General features: G+C 40.9%; 1 protein-coding gene across 3 annotated transcripts; it reads left to right on the forward strand.

The window, feature by feature from the left end:
* Window positions 1–967: 967 nt before the first annotated feature.
* On the forward strand, window positions 968–13,959 carry LOC139156447 (cathepsin L2-like). Of its 3 annotated transcripts, none has more exons than XM_070732061.1 (8): window positions 968–1,134; window positions 1,509–1,646; window positions 2,893–3,018; window positions 5,978–6,136; window positions 7,434–7,658; window positions 9,604–9,772; window positions 11,864–11,978; window positions 13,731–13,959. In XM_070732061.1, exons 2-8 carry the CDS (start codon window positions 1,518–1,520, stop codon window positions 13,825–13,827), a joined length of 1,020 nt encoding a protein of 339 aa, XP_070588162.1. In that variant the 5' UTR covers window positions 968–1,134; window positions 1,509–1,517; the 3' UTR covers window positions 13,828–13,959. The 3 variants fall into 3 exon arrangements, with proteins under 3 accessions (XP_070588162.1, XP_070588170.1, XP_070588179.1); XM_070732069.1 differs by having other exon boundaries at window positions 1,104–1,174; XM_070732078.1 differs by lacking the exon at window positions 968–1,134 and adding an exon at window positions 1,276–1,293.
* The last annotated feature ends 3,306 nt before the right edge of the window (window positions 13,960–17,265 follow it).

A 17,265-nucleotide genomic window follows, 5' to 3' on the forward strand; every position in this document is an offset into this window, starting at 1 on the left:
TGTTCTTGTGTTCACTTTCCTATTAATATTAACTATAATATTAATATATTTATATTATTGATATTAATGCAAGGAATATGTCATCTGGTGGGCCCCAGGGGAAGAGCCTTCTCTGTGGCGGCCCCGGCCCTCTGGAATCAACTCCCCCCGGAGATTAGAATTGCTCCCACCCTCCTTGTCTTCCGTAAACTACTTAAGACCCACCTATACCGCCAGGCATGGGGGATTTGAGACACCTTTCCCCCAGGCTTATTATAATTTATGTTTGGTATGTATGTGCTGTTTGGTTTTTAATTATGATAGGGTTTTTAGGTTTTTTTAATATTAGATTTGTGCCTGTATAATACTGTTTTTATCGTGTTGTGAGTCACCCCGAGTCTTCGGAGAGAGGCGGCATACAAATCTAATAAATAATAATAATAATAATTATTATTATTATTATTATTATTATTATTATTATTATTATTATTATTAATATTGTTGTGAACACTTTACTAATCATTGCCTAAAATGATGTGTACCCAGACAACACATAGTTCCATTAAAATTGGTATTTTTTGTACATTATAAACTAAAATAAAGATTTAGTACAAAAAAAAAAAGAAAGACATTCATCGGTTGCAACAATAAAGATGGAGCCACAATTGACATATTCCCCTGTAGTTAATAACAACTGCAGTTGATTTTGAATCTCCTGATTGTAATGTGTGGGGGGGGGAGAAGCAGGGCAGAGGAGCACATGTTTCTCACAAGACTCAAGATATGACAGAAGACCTAGATAGAAGAAATCAGATCTGAAATTTATCTCCTTAGGACATTAAAACGGTTCCAACCCCAGAAAGCTTGGAAAGTTTTCAGAGATACAAGATGCAAATCATATCAGCAATCTGACCCATGGGTTGGTTGCAGCCGTTTGGCTGTGGTCACTTTCGCCCCATCATAAGGAGCCCCCCCCCCCCAAGACAGAGAGGTAAAAGAGCATCCAGAGATAACAGTAGGAAATCCCTTGCAAGAGTCCGTTAAAGGCAACTGGGAGGGACAATTTGATAATATCTCACTTTATATAAAAAGGGGGCCAGTTTCACTTCAGTTTAACAACTGCCTCTTCACTCTTCATAGGAGGCTCGCTTGAAGGTGAGATCTCCATTTTCTTGCTCTGTGTAGTCCATTCTGGGTAGTTCTTGCACTTAATTTTTTCCCCCATTTAAAAAATTTATTTATTTATTTATTAGATTTGTATGCCGCCCCTCTCCGTAGACTCACATTAGATTAGACTCTCCAAATATTTTCAAGGTATACAGTATGTATTTATTTACTTAGATTCACAGTATTTAGATTAGATTCTCCAAATATTTTCAAGGTCCATGTATTTATTTACTGGCAGCAATTTATATAGAATTGTTTTATTATTGGGTCAGTGATGTAGCCCACCAGTTGTAGCTGACTTGCAAATCTTAAAAATGTGATGCCCCTTTAATGCTGTTCTCCAATCCTCTTCCTTCTCCTAGAAGAAGACAATGTTGCCCGTCTCGGTGTTGGCCTTGACCTGCTTGGTCTCTTTGCAAACCTTGTCCACAGCACTGGATGCGACCCTGGAGGCAACATGGAGAGACTGGAAGGCCACTCACGGTAAAGAATATGCTCAGGTGAGTTTGCCTCTACTAGACGTCAAATCAACCCATCCGAATGTAGCTAGAAGGGACCTTTGAGGTCTTCTAGTCTAACCCCCCCCTTCCCTGTACCATTTCAGACAGGTGGCTGATGGCCTTTCCTTAAAAACCTCCAATGTTGACTTACAATTTCTGAAAGCAGGCTGTTTCACTGATTAATTGTTCTCTCTAGGAAATTTCTCCTTAGTTCCAGGCTGCTTCTCTCCTTGGTTAGTTTTCATCCATTGTTTCTTCTCCTGCATTCAGGTGCTTTGTAAAATAGCTTGACTCCCTTTTCTTTGAGGCAGCCCCCTCAAACACTGGAATACTGCTATCATGTCACCCCTAGTCCTTTTTTTCTCTAGACTAGCCTAATACTGTAATGCCTAATACCAAAGATGAAACTTTTATATTGTATTTATTTATTTTAATTGATAATGCAAAACAATACAATACAATATACAATAGCTAAATCATAATACACAAGTTGGGCAACAAGAACAAAAACCCCCTAAACTAAACTTATAACTTATATTTTAATTCAATAATTTTGTCACATTTGGAGTTGAGTTGGCTATCGCCATTGATGTTCTCAGAGTCTTATGTATGTATGTATGTATGTATGTATGTATGTATGTATGTATGTATGTATGTATGGATGTGTTTGTTTGTTTTGTCAAGTACATATTGGTGGTATACAAAGATCTATCTATCTGCATACCTACCTACCTACCTACCTACCTACCTATCTATCTATCTATCTATCTATCTATCTATCTATCTATCTATCTATCTATCTATCATCTATCTAAATTTTATTGGATAACATTTATTGGATAAAAATCCATTAAATAGATAGATAGCTTCTCTCCTTGATTAGTTTTCACCTATTTTCACCTATTGCTTCTTGTTCTACCCTCAGGTGCTTTGGAGAATAGTTTCACTCCCTCTTCTTTGTGGCAATCCCGGAGATATTGGAACACTGCTATCATGTCTCCCCTGGTCCCTCTTTTCATGAAACTAGCCATGCCCAGTTCCTGCAACCGTTCTTCCTATGTTTTAGCCTCCAATCCCTTAATCATCTTTGCCGCTCTTCTCTGCGCTTTTTCTAGAGTCATCCAGGTCAATTCCTGGATGATTAAATTCTAGCCTTATGGAGGAGAAGGATACTAGTTCTAGATCTTCTAGGTGTCACTTGTTTAGGCAGATGGGACTAAAAGGTCTTCCTGGTTTGGCTTCCCAGGAGGAGGAGGAATCCTATCGAAGAGCCGTGTGGGAGGGGAATTTTCAGATGATCCAAAGCCACAACAGCCAAGCTGACCAGGGAAAACACACCTACAAGCTCGGGATGAATCATTTTGGAGATTTAGTAAGTCTGGATCACGGCTAATTTTATTTATTTACTAGGCATATAGTAGATGTTTATATGTTTGATTTCTTTTCTTTTTTTAATATAAATGTTTATTGTTTAAAATCAGATGCATGCATTATATTTACAAGTGTGAGTATATTGTACATAAAAATGAACAGCATAACAAAAACAAAGAAAGAAAAAAAGAAAGAAAGAAAAATACGAACAGTAACACAATGACATAATAAGAGAGAAATCCCCAATCTCTCTCTTTTTTAATATATATTTATTAATTTTTTCCTTTTTTTAAAAAAAGTACATAGTCATATTTACAGATGAATGTACATCGTATATACATTCCTATCGACATTGTCTTCTAATTACTTTTAGATTTCTTGATATTTTATTCCAATGCTTCTTTTAAGTTTCTTTTTTTTGTCCATTGGTCCCATTTTGTCCAGGTTTCATAATAGTCCGATTCTTTTCGATTATTAAGTTCCATTGTCAATCTGTCCATCTCTGCACAGTCGTATATTTTCTTCATAATCTCATTGTCTTCAGGTATTTGCGGATTTTTCCAGTTCTGTGCAAATACAATCCTTGCAGCTGTTGTAATATGCAAGCGTAAATATTTTACAGTTTTAGAATAGTTATCTCTCATAATACCCAATAGAAAAAAATCTGGCGTATATTCTATCTTTGTATTTGTTATTTGACACAACCAATTATTTATTTTTTTCCAGTATTTTCTTGTCTCTGGACATAACCACCATAGGTGAAAGAAGGTGCCTTGAGTGTTTTTACATTTCCAACACATTGGGCTGTAATTTTTGTGCATTTTAGCTAGTCATTTGGGTGGAAGATGCCAACGGTATAGCATTTTATATTGGTTTTCTTTATATATTGTGGATTTTGTTAATTTAATATTTCTCTTCCAAATCTATTCCCATTCCTCTATATATATATTGTTTAAAATCAGATGCATGCATTATATTTACAAGTGTGAGTATACTGTACATAAAAATGAACAGCATGACAAAAACAAAGAAAGAAAAAAAGAAAAAAGAAAGAAAAATACAAACAATAACATAATTAAAAACAAGAGAGAAATCCCCATTCTCTCTTAACTATCTAATTCTTACTTATAACTTTCTATATTATGTGCATTTATTCATATCATTTAGCATAATTACATTCTCGTCTTTGGTGTATTATGGTTCTATCTCAATAATAATAATAATAATAATAATAATAATAATAATAACAACAATAATAATAAGTTATTACTATTAAATAACATATACTAAAAATAATTAATACATACTAATTTTTATTTACCTTCCACCTTTACATACTAATTTTTATTGTCTATACCAATTTTCCTATCTCTATATATTCTCCTTAAAGTCACCTCTATGCAATGTAGTTGATTCGTTTTTCTGCTTCTTGTCGAACTAGTTATACCATTTGTCCCATACTTTAAAATAATCCATATCTTCTTTCTCTTTCATTCTCATTGTTAAATGAGAAATGAATGTATATGCTCAATTTCTAGAGGTGCCCATCTCAGGAGAGTTTTCAGTTCATTAATTCAATTAATTTACATACTGCCATCATCTTTTTTTTTTTTTTTTTGCAAATAATTCAAGGTGGTGAACATATCCGAGATACTTTCCTCTTCCAATTTTCCCGACAACAACCCTGTGAGGTGGGTGGGGCTGAGAGAGGGACTGGCCCAAAATCACACAGCTAGTTTTCATGCCTAAAGTGAGACTAGAACTCACTATCTCCTGGTGATTTGCCCAAAGTCACCCAGCTGACTTTCATATCTGTATATATTTGTATGCTGCCCCGAGTCTACGGAGAGGGGAGGCATACAAATCTAATAAATAAATAATAATAATAATAATAATAATAATAATAATAATAATAATAATATCTAAAGCAGGACTAAACTGTGCAATAGGGTTGATATTCCTGGAGGGGTCTGTAATATGGTAAATGATTTAGCTTTACTTGATAAATGGTCAAAGCAATGGAAACTGTAGTTTAATGTTTCCAAATGTAAAATAATGCACTTGGGGAAAAGGAATCCTCAATCTGAGTATTGCATTGGCAGTTCTGTGTTAGCAAAAACCTCAGAAGAGAAGGATTTAGGGGTAGTGATTTCTGACAGTCTGAAAATGGGTGAACAGTGTGGTCGGGCAGTAGGAAAAGCAAGTAGGGTGCTTGGCTGCATAGCTAGAGGTATAACAAGCAGGAAGAGGGAGATTGTGATCCCCTTATATAGAGTGCTGGTGAGACCACATTTGGAGTACTGTGTTCAGTTCTGGAGACCTCACCTACAAAAAGATATTGACAAAATTGAACGGGTCCAAAGACAGGCTACAAGAATGGTGGAAGGTCTTAAGCATAAAACGTATCAGGAAAGAACTCAATCTGTATAGTCTGGAGGAAAAAAGGAAAAGGGGGGACATGATCAAAACATTTAAATATGTTAAAAAGTTAAATAAGATCCAGGAGGGAAGTGTTTTTAATAGGAAAGTGAACACAAGAACAAGGGGACACAATCTGAAGTTAGTTGGGGGAAAGATCAAAAGCAACGTGAGAAAATATTATTTTACTGAACGAGTAGTAGATCCTTGGAACAAACTTCCAGCAGATGTGGTTGGTATTTAAATTTAAACATACCTGGGATAAACATACTGTATATCCATTGTAAGATAAAATACAGGAAATAGTATAAGGGCAGACTAGATGGACCATGAGGTCTTTTTCTGCCGTCAGTCTTCTATGTTTCTATGACTAGAACTCACAGTCTCCTACTGATTGTCCCAAAATCTCCCAGCTAGTTTTCATATATAAGGCAGGACTAGAACTCACAACTTTCTTACTTCTAGCCTAGCACTTTAGCCACTAGACCAAACTGCCCCTGCTAATTAACATGTTTGAATTTCACACTCTTTGCAATCATCAGACTAATGAAGAGATTAACAAGAAACTTTACTGCCTGCTTCCTGACCTGAGTCTTGCTACTCAAAAGAACATGGTCCTCTTCAAATCCTCAAAAAATCCGAAGCTTCCCCCTGGGGTGGACTGGCGAGCCAAAGGCTTTGTGACTGAAGTCAAAGATCAGGTGAGTGCTGAATATTTTGGGTGGATGGGTTCTGACGTAGAGATGCTTTGAAAGAAAACAAAGGTACGAGGATCGTCTCATTTGCACCCAAGTCAAAATTTAGTGGATTCATGAGAACTTGTAGATAAAAGTTATTTCCCCTCTCAACTAAACTGATGAAATTGAACGGGTATTTGACATATCTAAATGTTTAAATGTTTCAATCATGGTCCCCCCCCCCCCTTTCCCTTCTGTCCTCCAGACTATGCGGATTGAGTTCATGAAGTCTTTCCTGATACGTTTTATGCTTATGCAGTCTCAAAATGGGTGAACAGTGCAGTCAGGCGGTAGAGAAAGCAAGTAGGATGCTTGGCTGCATAGCTAGAGGTATAACAAGCAGGAAGAGGGAGATTGTGATCCTGCTGTATAGAGTGCTGGTGAGACCACATTTGGAATACTGTGTTCAGTTCTGGAGACCTCACCTACAAAAAGATATTGACAAAATTGAACAGGTCCAAAGAAGGGCTACAAGAATGGTGGAAGGTCTTAAGCATAAAACGTATCAGGAAAGACTTCATGAACTCAATCTGTATAGTCTGGAGGACAGAAGGAAAAGGGGGGACATGATCGAAACATTTAAATATGTTAAAGGGTTAAATAAGGTTCAGAAAGGAAGTGTTTTTCATAAGAAAGTGAGCACAAGAACAAGGGAGAAAGATCAGAAGCAACATGAGAAAATATTATTTGACTGAAAGAGAAGTAGATACTTGGAACAAACGTCCAGCAGATGTGGTTGGTAAATGCACAGTGACTGAATTTAAAGATGCCTGGGATAAACATATATCCATCCTAAAATAAAATACAGGAAATAGTATAAGGGCAGACTAGATGGACCATGAGGTCTTTTTCTGCTGTCAGTCTTCTATGTTTCTATGTTTCTAACTACAATGTTCAATCTTGTTAAAACACATTTATTTATTTATTTGTTTGTTTATTTATTTATTTATTATTCATTTATTCATGTATTCATTTATTTTGTTGAACAAGTATAGGATTGTAGTTTGTTTGGTGGTTTTGATTCTTGGAACAAATTTCCAGCAGACGTGGTTGGTAAATCCACAGTAACTGAATTTAAACATGCCTGGGATAAACATATATCCATCCTAAGATAAAATAGAGGAAATAGTGTAAGGGCAGACTAGATGGACCATGAGGTCTTTTTCTGCCGTCAGTCTTCTATGTTTCTATGTTTCTGCACACCAGCTTGACACATAAATTGGGTTGCTCTGTGCGTCATTGCAGCTTTGTTTTCACACAGGGTGACTGTGGCTCTTGCTGGTCCTTCAGTGCCACCGGAGCTCTGGAGGGCATGCATTTCAAGAAGACGAAGAAGCTGATCTCGCTGAGCGAACAAAACCTTATTGACTGTTCTAAGGACATGGGGAGTGGAGGCTGCCAGGGGGGACTTATGCCGCAAGCTTTTGCATCTGTGCACGAGCTAGAAGGGATCAATTCAGAGGAAAGCTACCCATATGATGGAAAGGTAATTCTCTATGCGTATCTGTGCATGCTTCAAACAATAGCTGCTTTGGCTTTGGCTTGCTGAAAATATTTTCAAGCCATAACCTGTTACAGGTGGCATGCAGAGCCAAATGTACTGGCACGTGAGCCGATGCCCTAGCTCAGCCCTGATATGCATGTGTGTGCCAGCCAGCTGATTTTTGGCTCACACAGAGGCTCTGGGGGGGGCATTTTTGGCTTCCAGAAAGCCTCCGGGGGATGGGGAGGGGCATTTTATGCTCCCACAGCTCCAGGGAATCCTTTGGAGTCTTGGGAGGGAGAAACATGAGCTACTTGGGATGGAGAAACATCAGAAGTTGGGAAACAGGCTGTTTCACCCTCCAGGGGGCCTCCGGGCAGTGGGGGAAGCTGTTTTTGCCCTCCTCAGGCATTGAATAATGGGTGTGAGCACTTGTGAGCACACAATAGCGTGCATACACTCTTTCAGCACCCGAGGAAAAAAATGGTTCGTCATCACTGATATAGGGTCTCCTGCCTGAGCAAGGAGTTGGGCTAGATGACCTCCAAACTCCCTTCCAACTCTGTTAGTCTGTACAGTAGTACCTTTAGATACGAGCTGCTCCACATGCGAGTATTCCAAGATACGAGCCACGAGGGGAGAGAAATTTCTTTTCGAGACCCGAGCTCAAATTTGGGATACCAGCCGAGCGTCCACTAGGTGGCGCAAGAATCCTTGCTTCTGGTTATCTTGGAGGGGAAAAACAAAGTCTAAAGCCATTTGTACAGATACGAGTTGTTCGACATAAAAGCTCCCCTCTGGAACGAATTAAACTCGTATCTAGAGGTATTACTGTATTCTCTTTAGGTGGCTTCTTCCCGGTTTGCACTGGTTCTATAGAACCGGTACCAAATCACTGATGACATCACAGAGGCGGTTCTGTTGATGCTGCTCTTTGGATGCCACCATCTTTTTTTGTGGAATATTATTTCCGGCACTTCGTATGTGCCACCATCCCATTTTTTGGCTTTTTTGGAGGGAGGAGGGTGTTGGAAAGGCAGCCCAATCAGTCGGAGCTGATACCAGCTCCGTTAGTCCGTATTCTGTTTGGTGGGTTCCTCCTGGTTCACACCAGTTCTACAGAACCAGTACCAAACTGCTGATGACATCATGGAGCCAGTTTTATTGTTGCCGGTCCGTGGATGCTGCCATAATTTTTTTGGAATTTTATTTCTAGCACATCATACAGGGTGTGTTCCAAAAGTAATGCAATTGTTTAAAATGTAACTTATTGAACAGATTTGCACAAACACTTAAAATTCTTCACTGTCATTGGGCCTCTACACATTTTTTTCCAGCGACTCTGCCATGACCAGTACGCGCCCTTGAAGTCATTGTCGGGGATTTCTCACAAGGTCTTTGTCACAGCTGATTGGATCTGTTCTATGGATGAAAAACTGGTTCCTCTCAGGGCTGGGAACAAAAAGTCTGCTGGGGCGATGTCAGGACTATAGGGGGGATGGGGTAGCATCGGCACTTAGTGTTTGGCCAGGAACTCGTGGACTCATAGCGCGTTGTGGCCAGGTGTGTTTTTTGTCCATAGAAGAGATCCAATCAGCCGTGACAAAGACCTTGTGAGAGGTCCCTAAAGACGCCTTCTAGGGCACGTACAGGTCATGGCAGAGTCACTGGAAAAAATGCGTAGAGGCCCAAGGACAGTACTTTGAAGAATTTTAAGTGCTGGTGCAAATCTGTTCAATAAATTAATTTTTAAAAAACTTCTGTATGTGCCGCCATCTTATTTTCAGCTTTTTGGGAGGGGGATTTTTGGCACAGCTCATGTGTGTGATGTTGTGTACACTGACAAGGCACACACACACAGCATGGGGGGAAGTGAACCGGCCGTGAGGTAACTTAGAACCCACCCTTGCTTTGGGACTAGCAGTGGTCGCTCTTTATTTTTCCGCAGGATGACTATAGTTGTCGTTATGATCCTGAGAATGCCATTACCAAGTGTTCATCGATGGGAAGTATCCTGACTGGAGATGAAAAGGCCCTCCTGGAAGCGGTGGCCACGGTTGGACCAATTTCTATCGGAGTGGATGCACAGAGCTCTGGGTTTCACTTTTACAAGTCAGGTAAGATTCACTGCGGAATAGGAAGGTGGGCCTCTTGCATCTCAACTTCGAATGTTGTTGTTGTTCTTATTATTATTATTGTTGTTGTTGTTGTTGTTGTTATTATTATTATTATTATTATTATTATTATTATTATGTCACTACAACACAGCAAACGATATAACTATGCTGGATTTCGTATTTCATCACCAGTCGGGCGCTTCCCAAGCACCTTGGACTGCGTGATGTAGCAGCGAATTATGTGTGCCAATCCCAGTAAAGCGGCCTTTTGCAATTGACAGATGGAGATTTTGTCAATTCCGATGGCTTTCAAATGTCAGCTGAGATCCTTTGGCACTGCGCCCAGCGTGCCAAGTACCACTGGGACCACATTCACTAGCTTATGCCAGAGTCATTGCAGCTCGATTTTTAGATCTTCGTATTTCACTAATTTCTCTAGCTGCTTCTCCTCAATTCTGCTGTCCCCTGGGATTGCGATGATGATGATGATGATGATGATGATGATGATGATGATTATTATTATTATTATTATTATTATTATTATTATTATTATTATAATAATATGCATGCCGCCTCTCTCCAAAGACTCGGAGCGGTTCACAACAACAAAACACAGTACAAATCCAATGATTAAAAAAACAATTTAAGACCCTTAACATAAAAACAGTCATACATCCCAAACAAACCATACATAAAATGGAAACGGCCCGGGGGAATCAATTTCCCCATGCCTGATGACAGAGGTGGGTTTTAAGGAGTTTGCGAAAGGCAAGGAGGGTGGGGGCCATCCTAATCTCCAGGGGGAGTTGATTCCAGAGGATCGGGGCCACCACCGAGAAGGCTCTTCCCCTGGGTCACGCCAGATTACATTGTTTTGTCGAGGGGACCCAGAGAAGGCCAACTCTGTGGGACCTAACTGGTCGCTGGGATTCGTGTGGCAGAAGGCGGTCCCAGAGATTTTCTGGTCTGATGCCATGAAGGGCTTTATAGGTCATAACCAACATAACCAATGTTCATTTGATTACCTTGATTCAGTGATGGGCTCCTATGGGTACGGTCAGGTACGCAGAACCGGTAGACAAATTTTGGTCAAATATGCAAAACCGGTAGGGAAAAAAAATCTTTTTTTTTTCTTTTTTCCCCTTCTGCGCTCTGGGTATGTTTTTCCTTTCACAGTAAATGAGCTTGAATAATTTTAGAACAGTGTGCGTGCATGTGTTTATATAGTAGATAATGTATACTGTTGAAAAAAATTAAAGGGAACACTCAAATAACACATTCTAGATCTGAATGAATGAAATATTCTCATTGAATATTTTGTTCTGTACAAAGTTGAATGTGCACAGCAGCAGGTGAAATTGATTGTCAATCAGTGTTGCTTCCTAAGTGGACAGTTGGATTTCACAGAAGTTTGATTTACTTGGAGTTATATTGTGTTGTTTAAGCATCATTGAGCGAAGGAGTACAGGCGCCCTCTTATGGCGAACCAGCCCAAAATATTTAAAGTGATAGTACAAGAGACTACAATAGGTAGTTTACAATGGCAAATCCTAACAACCATGTACCTTGTACTAACAATTCTTTATTGGCCAAGTGTGATTGAACACATGAGGAATTGGTCTTTGCATTTGTCAAGAATCATGAGGTCCAACACTTAAAGATTGTCATAGGAGTCAAATAAGCAATGAGGAAACAATCAATATTAATAAAAATCTTAAGGATACAAGCAACATGTTACAGTCATACAGTCATAATTGGTAGATGATGGGTGATAGGAATGATGGGGGAAAAACTAATAGTAATAGTAGTGCAGACTTAGTGAATAGTTTGACAGAGTGGAGGGAATTATTTGTTTAACAGAGTGATGGCATCTGGGAAAAACTGTTCTTGTGTCTAGTTGTTAACTGTTTTTTAATCATTGGATTTGTACTGTGCTTTGCTGTTGTAGCCGCTCCGAGTCTTCAGAGAGGAGTGGCATACAAATCTAATTAATAATAATAATAATAATAATAATAATAATAATAATAATAATAATAATAATAATTGTCTTGGTGTGCAGTGCTCTAACGTTTCCTCATTCTTCTTCTCTAGGTGTCTATAAAAATCCCTGGTCTGGAGACCCTCACATCACTCATGCTATGCTGTTGGTTGGTTATAACAGCACCAACAGCACCAAAAGCCCAAAGTATTGGATTCTAAAGAACAGGTGAGTGAAGGGAAGGGGATGCAGGCGGGAGATGCTCAAGGGGAACTTCTACTATTGCAGATTGTCTCATCCTTGGCTACTTGAAGATGCATGGACCACAACTCCCAGAATTCCCCAGCTAACAAGATTCCCTATGCAGTGGTATTTCTACCTAAGAAAGCCTCTACTTATGAACTTTGTGGGTGTTCAAGATTATTTTGCCTCTTCTCAAGAACCATTTTCCACTTACAAACCTGAGCCTCCAAAACTGTTACTGGAAAAGGCAGGGAGAAGCCACTGTGGGGCCTTTCCAGGAATCTCCTGGGAGGAAACAGGACTGGAAAAGGTGGGGAGAAGCCTCCGTGAGGCCTCTCTAGGAATCTCCAGTCGACGAAGTCCAGTCAACGAAGCAGTGGAAGTGATGTGCCGGTGCCTGGAGGCTGTTGAGGTCTGGATCTGTGTCAACAGACTCAAACTCAACCCGGATAAGATGGAGTGGCTGTGGGTCTTGCCTCCCAAGGACAATTCCATCTGTCCGTCCATAACCCTGGGGGGGGGGAAACTATTGACTCCCTCAGAGAGGGTCCGCAACTTGGGCATCCTTCTCGATCCACAGCTCACATTAGAGAAACATCTTTCAGCTGTGTTGAGGGGGGCGTTTGCCCAGGTTCGCCTGGTGCACCAGTTGCGGCCCTATCTGGACCGGGCCTTACTGCTCACAGTCACTCATGCCCTCATCACCTCGAGATTTAACTACTGTAATGCTCTCTACATGGGGCTACCTCTGAAGAGTGTTCGGAAACTTCAGATCGTGCAGAATGCAGCTGCGAGAGCAATCATGGGCTTCCCTAGGTATGCCCATGTTACACCAACACTCCGCAATCTGCATTGGTTGCCGATCAATTTTCGGTCACAATTCAATGTGTTGGTTATGACCTATAAAGCTCTTCATGGCATCGGACCTTATCGGCCGCACGAATCCCAGCGACTGATAAGGTCCCACAGAGTTGGCCTTCTCCGGGTCCCGTCGACTAAGCAATGTCGTTTGGCGGGTCCCAAGGGAAGAGCCTGACTCTCTGGAACCAGCTCCCCCCGGAGATTAGAACTGCCCCCACCCTCCTTGCCTTTCGTAAACTCCTTAAAACCCACCTCTGCCGTCAGGCATGGGGGAATTGAGACATCTCCCCCAAGCCTATACAATTCATGTATGGTATGTTTGTATGTCTGCTTTAATAAATTATTAGATTTGTCATAAATTGTTTTATTGTTGTTGTGAGCTGCCCCGAGTCTACGGAGAGGGGCAGCATACAAATCTAATGAATAAATGAATGAATGAATGAATGAATGAATAAATAAATAAATAAATAAATCTCCTGGGAGGAAACTGGGCCGGAAAAGGCGGGAAGAAGCCTCTGTGGGGCCTCTCTAGGAATCTCCCGGGAGGAAACAGGGCCTCCACCCTCCCTGTAGTTTCCCCAATCGCACACATTATTTGCTTTTACATTGATTCCTATGGGAAAAATTGCTTCTTTTTACAAACTTTTCTACTTAAGAACCTGGTCGTGAAACGAATTAAGTTCGTAAGTAGAGGTATCAGCCTTCCCCAACAATTTTAGTTCCATGGACCGGCAACAGTGGCCAGGGGGTGGGGAGAATGGTTTCAGGCGTGCTCCATGTGCTCACCCACCGCTTGCGCGACCCAATTTCCCGGGGTTTGGGGACCCCTGCCCTACACTGTTTTGAAATAAATGTCTTGCATGCTTCTCTTCTCAGTTGGTCTCGCTTTTGGGGGGACAACGGATACATGCTCTTGGAAGAAGGGTCGAATCAATGCGGCATCGCCAACATGGCTTCGTATCCAATTGCATAACCAGCCCTTTGAGAAGGAGGACGAAAAGGCCACCAGCAATAATCTGCAGTTTCCGAAGCTCCTGGAGAATCAGGAATATATACACAGTATATATATATATCAGCTAAAAATCTATAAATGCTTTTGATGCAATGCAGCCTATTATCTAATCCGGCACCTGAGTGTTTGTTTTATGATGTGTCTGTGTTTGAATGTCCAGTCAACGAACCAGTGGAAGTGATGTGCTGGTGCCTGGAGGCTGTTGGGGTCTGGATGGGTGTCAACAGACTCAAACTCAACCCGGATAAGATGGAGTGGCTGTGGGTTCTGCCTCCCAAAGACAATTCCATCTGTCCGTCCATAACCCTGGGGGGGGAATTATTGACCCCCTCAGAGAGGGTCCGCAACTTGGGCGTCCTCCTCGATCCACAGCTCACATTAGAGAAACATCCCGAGGGGGGCGTTTGCCCAGGTTCGCCTGGTGCACCAGTTGCGGCCCTATCTGAACCGGGACTCACTGCTCACAGTCACTCATGCCCTCATCACCTCGAAGTTCGACTACTATAATGCTCTCTACATGGGGCTACCTTTGAAAAGTGTTCGGAAATTCCAGATCGTGCAGAATGCAGTTGCGAGAGCAATCATGGGCTTCCCAAGGTATGCCCATGTTACACCAACACTCCGCAGTCTGCATTGGTTGCCGATCAATTTCCAGTCACAATTTAAAGTGTTGGTTATGACCTACAAAGCCCTTCATGGCATCGGACCAGAATATCTCCGGGACCGCCTTCTGCCGCACGAATCCCAACGACCGGTTAGGTCCCACAGAGTGGGCCTTCTCCGGGTCCCATCGACTAAGCAATGTCGTTTGGTGGGACCCAGGAGAAGAGCCTTCTGGAACCAGCTCCCCCCAGATATCAGAGTTGCCCCCACCCTCCTTGCCTTTCGCAAGCTCCTTAAAACCCACCTCTGTCGTCAGGCATGGGGGAATTGAAATTTCACTTCCCCCTAGGCTTATAGAATTTATACATGGTGGTTCTTTAAATTCGTGTTTTTTAGATTATTTTTCATATTAGATTTGTTTTCATTGTCTTTTCATTGTTGTTAGCCGGCCCGAGTCTTCGGAGAGGGGCGGCATACAAATCTAATAAATAAAAATAAATAAATAAATAAATAAACACCACGATATTATCAATGCTGGTACATCTTCTCAGAGAATTCAGAATATCGGATGGTTTTAATAAGCACCTAAAAATGGAAAGATCCAACCATTTCCCCATGTCACTGTAAAGGTATAGAGCAGGAGTATCCCACCTTGGCAACTTGAGAACATGTGGGCTTCAACTCCTGGAATTCGCCACATTCCACAGGTCTTAAAGTTGCCAAGGTTAGATATGGAGCTGTCATACAAATCCAGTTTCAGGCAACTTTTAACAAGCTAATTGTTAAGTGTCGCTTGATTCTCATTTACCATCTGCGATAACTACCTGCAACACGTAAGTAACAACCTCTATGTCCAGATATCATTTTCATCCTATGGGATGGCACATCATCATCATCATCATCATCATCATCATCATCATCATCATCATCATTATTATTATTATTAATTAGATTTGTATGCCGCCCCTCTCCGGAGACTCAGAGCAACATGTGTCACTCTGGCTCATTGATTGATTGATTGATTGATTGATTGATTTTGTCTATTACACAATGAAGGTTATATTGGGTATACATATAGTAAATACATAATGAAGATTATAGAGGATTTACTCATTGAGAAATATATCAATGTCGTCTGGCGGGTCCCAGGGGAAGAGCCTTCTCTGTGGCGGCCCCGACCCTCTGGAAACAGCTTCCCCCTGAGATTAGAATTGCCCCCCCACCCTCCTTGCCTTTCGTAAACTCCTTAAAACCCACCTCTGCCGTCAAGCATGGGGAAACTGAAATAACTTCACCAGGCCTATATTGTTTATGTACGGTGTGTTGTGTGCATGTTTTTAAATTATAGGTTTTTAGTTTAAATTATTAGATTTGTATTACATTGTTTTGCCACTATTGTTGTGAGCCGCCCCGAGTCTACGGAGAGGGGCGGCATACAAATTTTAATAATAATAATAATAATAATAATAATAATGATAATGATAATGATAATGATAATGATAATGATAATGATAATGATAATGATAATGATAATGATAATGATAATGATAATGATAATGATAATGATAATGATAATGATAATGATAATAATAATAATAATAATAATAATAATAATAATAATAATAATAATATCTAAGAAAAAATAGAAGAGAAATAGGAATAAATACGGCACATGGAGCCATATCTGCTGGCACGTGAGCTGTTTTCCTAGCTCATCTCCAATATGCATGTGTGTGCTGGCCAACTGATTTTAGGCTCAGACTGATTTTAGGCTCTGGGAGGACATTTTTGGCTTCCATAGAACATCCAGGGGGAATGGGGAAGGATGTTTTTACCCTCCCCCAGCTCCAGGCAAGCCTTTGCAGCTTGGGAAGGGCGAAACATGAGCCTACTGGGCCCACCAGAAGTTTGGAAACAGGCCGTTTCCAGCCTCCAGAGGGCCTCCAGGCGTGGGAGCTGTTTTCACCCTCCCGAGGCATTGAATTACAGGTGTGGGCACTTGCACATACAAGAGTGCATATACATACACTTTTTCAGCACTCTATACGCCCTATGGCACACTTTTCCAACACTCTTTCTATGGTGAAGCGTGTCTATAATTCAACTCAACCGAGAAGCCATAGCTGCTTTTACCAGAATGAAAAGATTCCATGAGTACCTGTTTGGTTGCAATTTATACCTAACGAGGCAGCATGAAATATCAAACAAAGGGGGTTTCCTATTGTGGGGTGAATACATCATTGTACCCCCATCACTACGAGCGGCAATTCTGGGGGCTTTGCATGAAGGGCACCCAGGGGTAGTTAAAATGAAAGCTTTGGCATGAAGCTATATTTGGTGGACACATATGAACAAGCAGGTGGAGGAATGAGTTGCAGGATGTATTCCATGCCTGGAGTCTAGATCTGCTCCTCCCAGATCCCCGGTATGTGAGTGGGAACAACCCAGGGCCCCATGGTCATGAACCCATATCGATCTTGTGGTCCATTTCATGGACGAACATTCATGGTTATTATAGTTGCTTATTCTAAAAGGTTGGAAATAATTCTAATAGCCTTGTCAGGCCGAAAGCCATCATGTGGAGTTAGAGGCTTTGGCCTGCCAGTATTAGGGGAATTGGGAGGGGTAGTGAATGAGAGGGAATTTACTAGCCACAACAAATTCCTTTCTCAGAGCCCAAGGTCATCTTTTGTTCTGCATCAACTGAAGAAAAAAATTTTAGATTTAGATTTAATTGGATTTGCATGCCGCCCCTCTCCAAGGACTCGGGGCGAATCACAGCATGTACAGAAAAAC

Source organism: Erythrolamprus reginae, chromosome 1 (assembly GCF_031021105.1).
Source record: "Erythrolamprus reginae isolate rEryReg1 chromosome 1, rEryReg1.hap1, whole genome shotgun sequence".
NCBI classification, from domain to species: domain Eukaryota; kingdom Metazoa; phylum Chordata; class Lepidosauria; order Squamata; family Dipsadidae; genus Erythrolamprus; species Erythrolamprus reginae.

What these genes read in the sequence shown, in the direction of transcription:
- LOC139156447 (XM_070732061.1), top strand. Translation starts at nt 1,518, where the DNA reads ATGTTGCCCGTCTCGGTGTTGGCCTTGACCTGCTTGGTCTCTTTGCAA. An exon ending in ACGGTAAAGAATATGCTCAG is followed by an intron (nt 1,647 to 2,892) that starts GTGAGTTTGCCT and finishes TTGGCTTCCCAG; the next exon opens with GAGGAGGAGGAATCCTATCG. An exon ending in GTTTCACTTTTACAAGTCAG is followed by an intron (nt 9,773 to 11,863) that starts GTAAGATTCACT and finishes CTTCTTCTCTAG; the next exon opens with GTGTCTATAAAAATCCCTGG.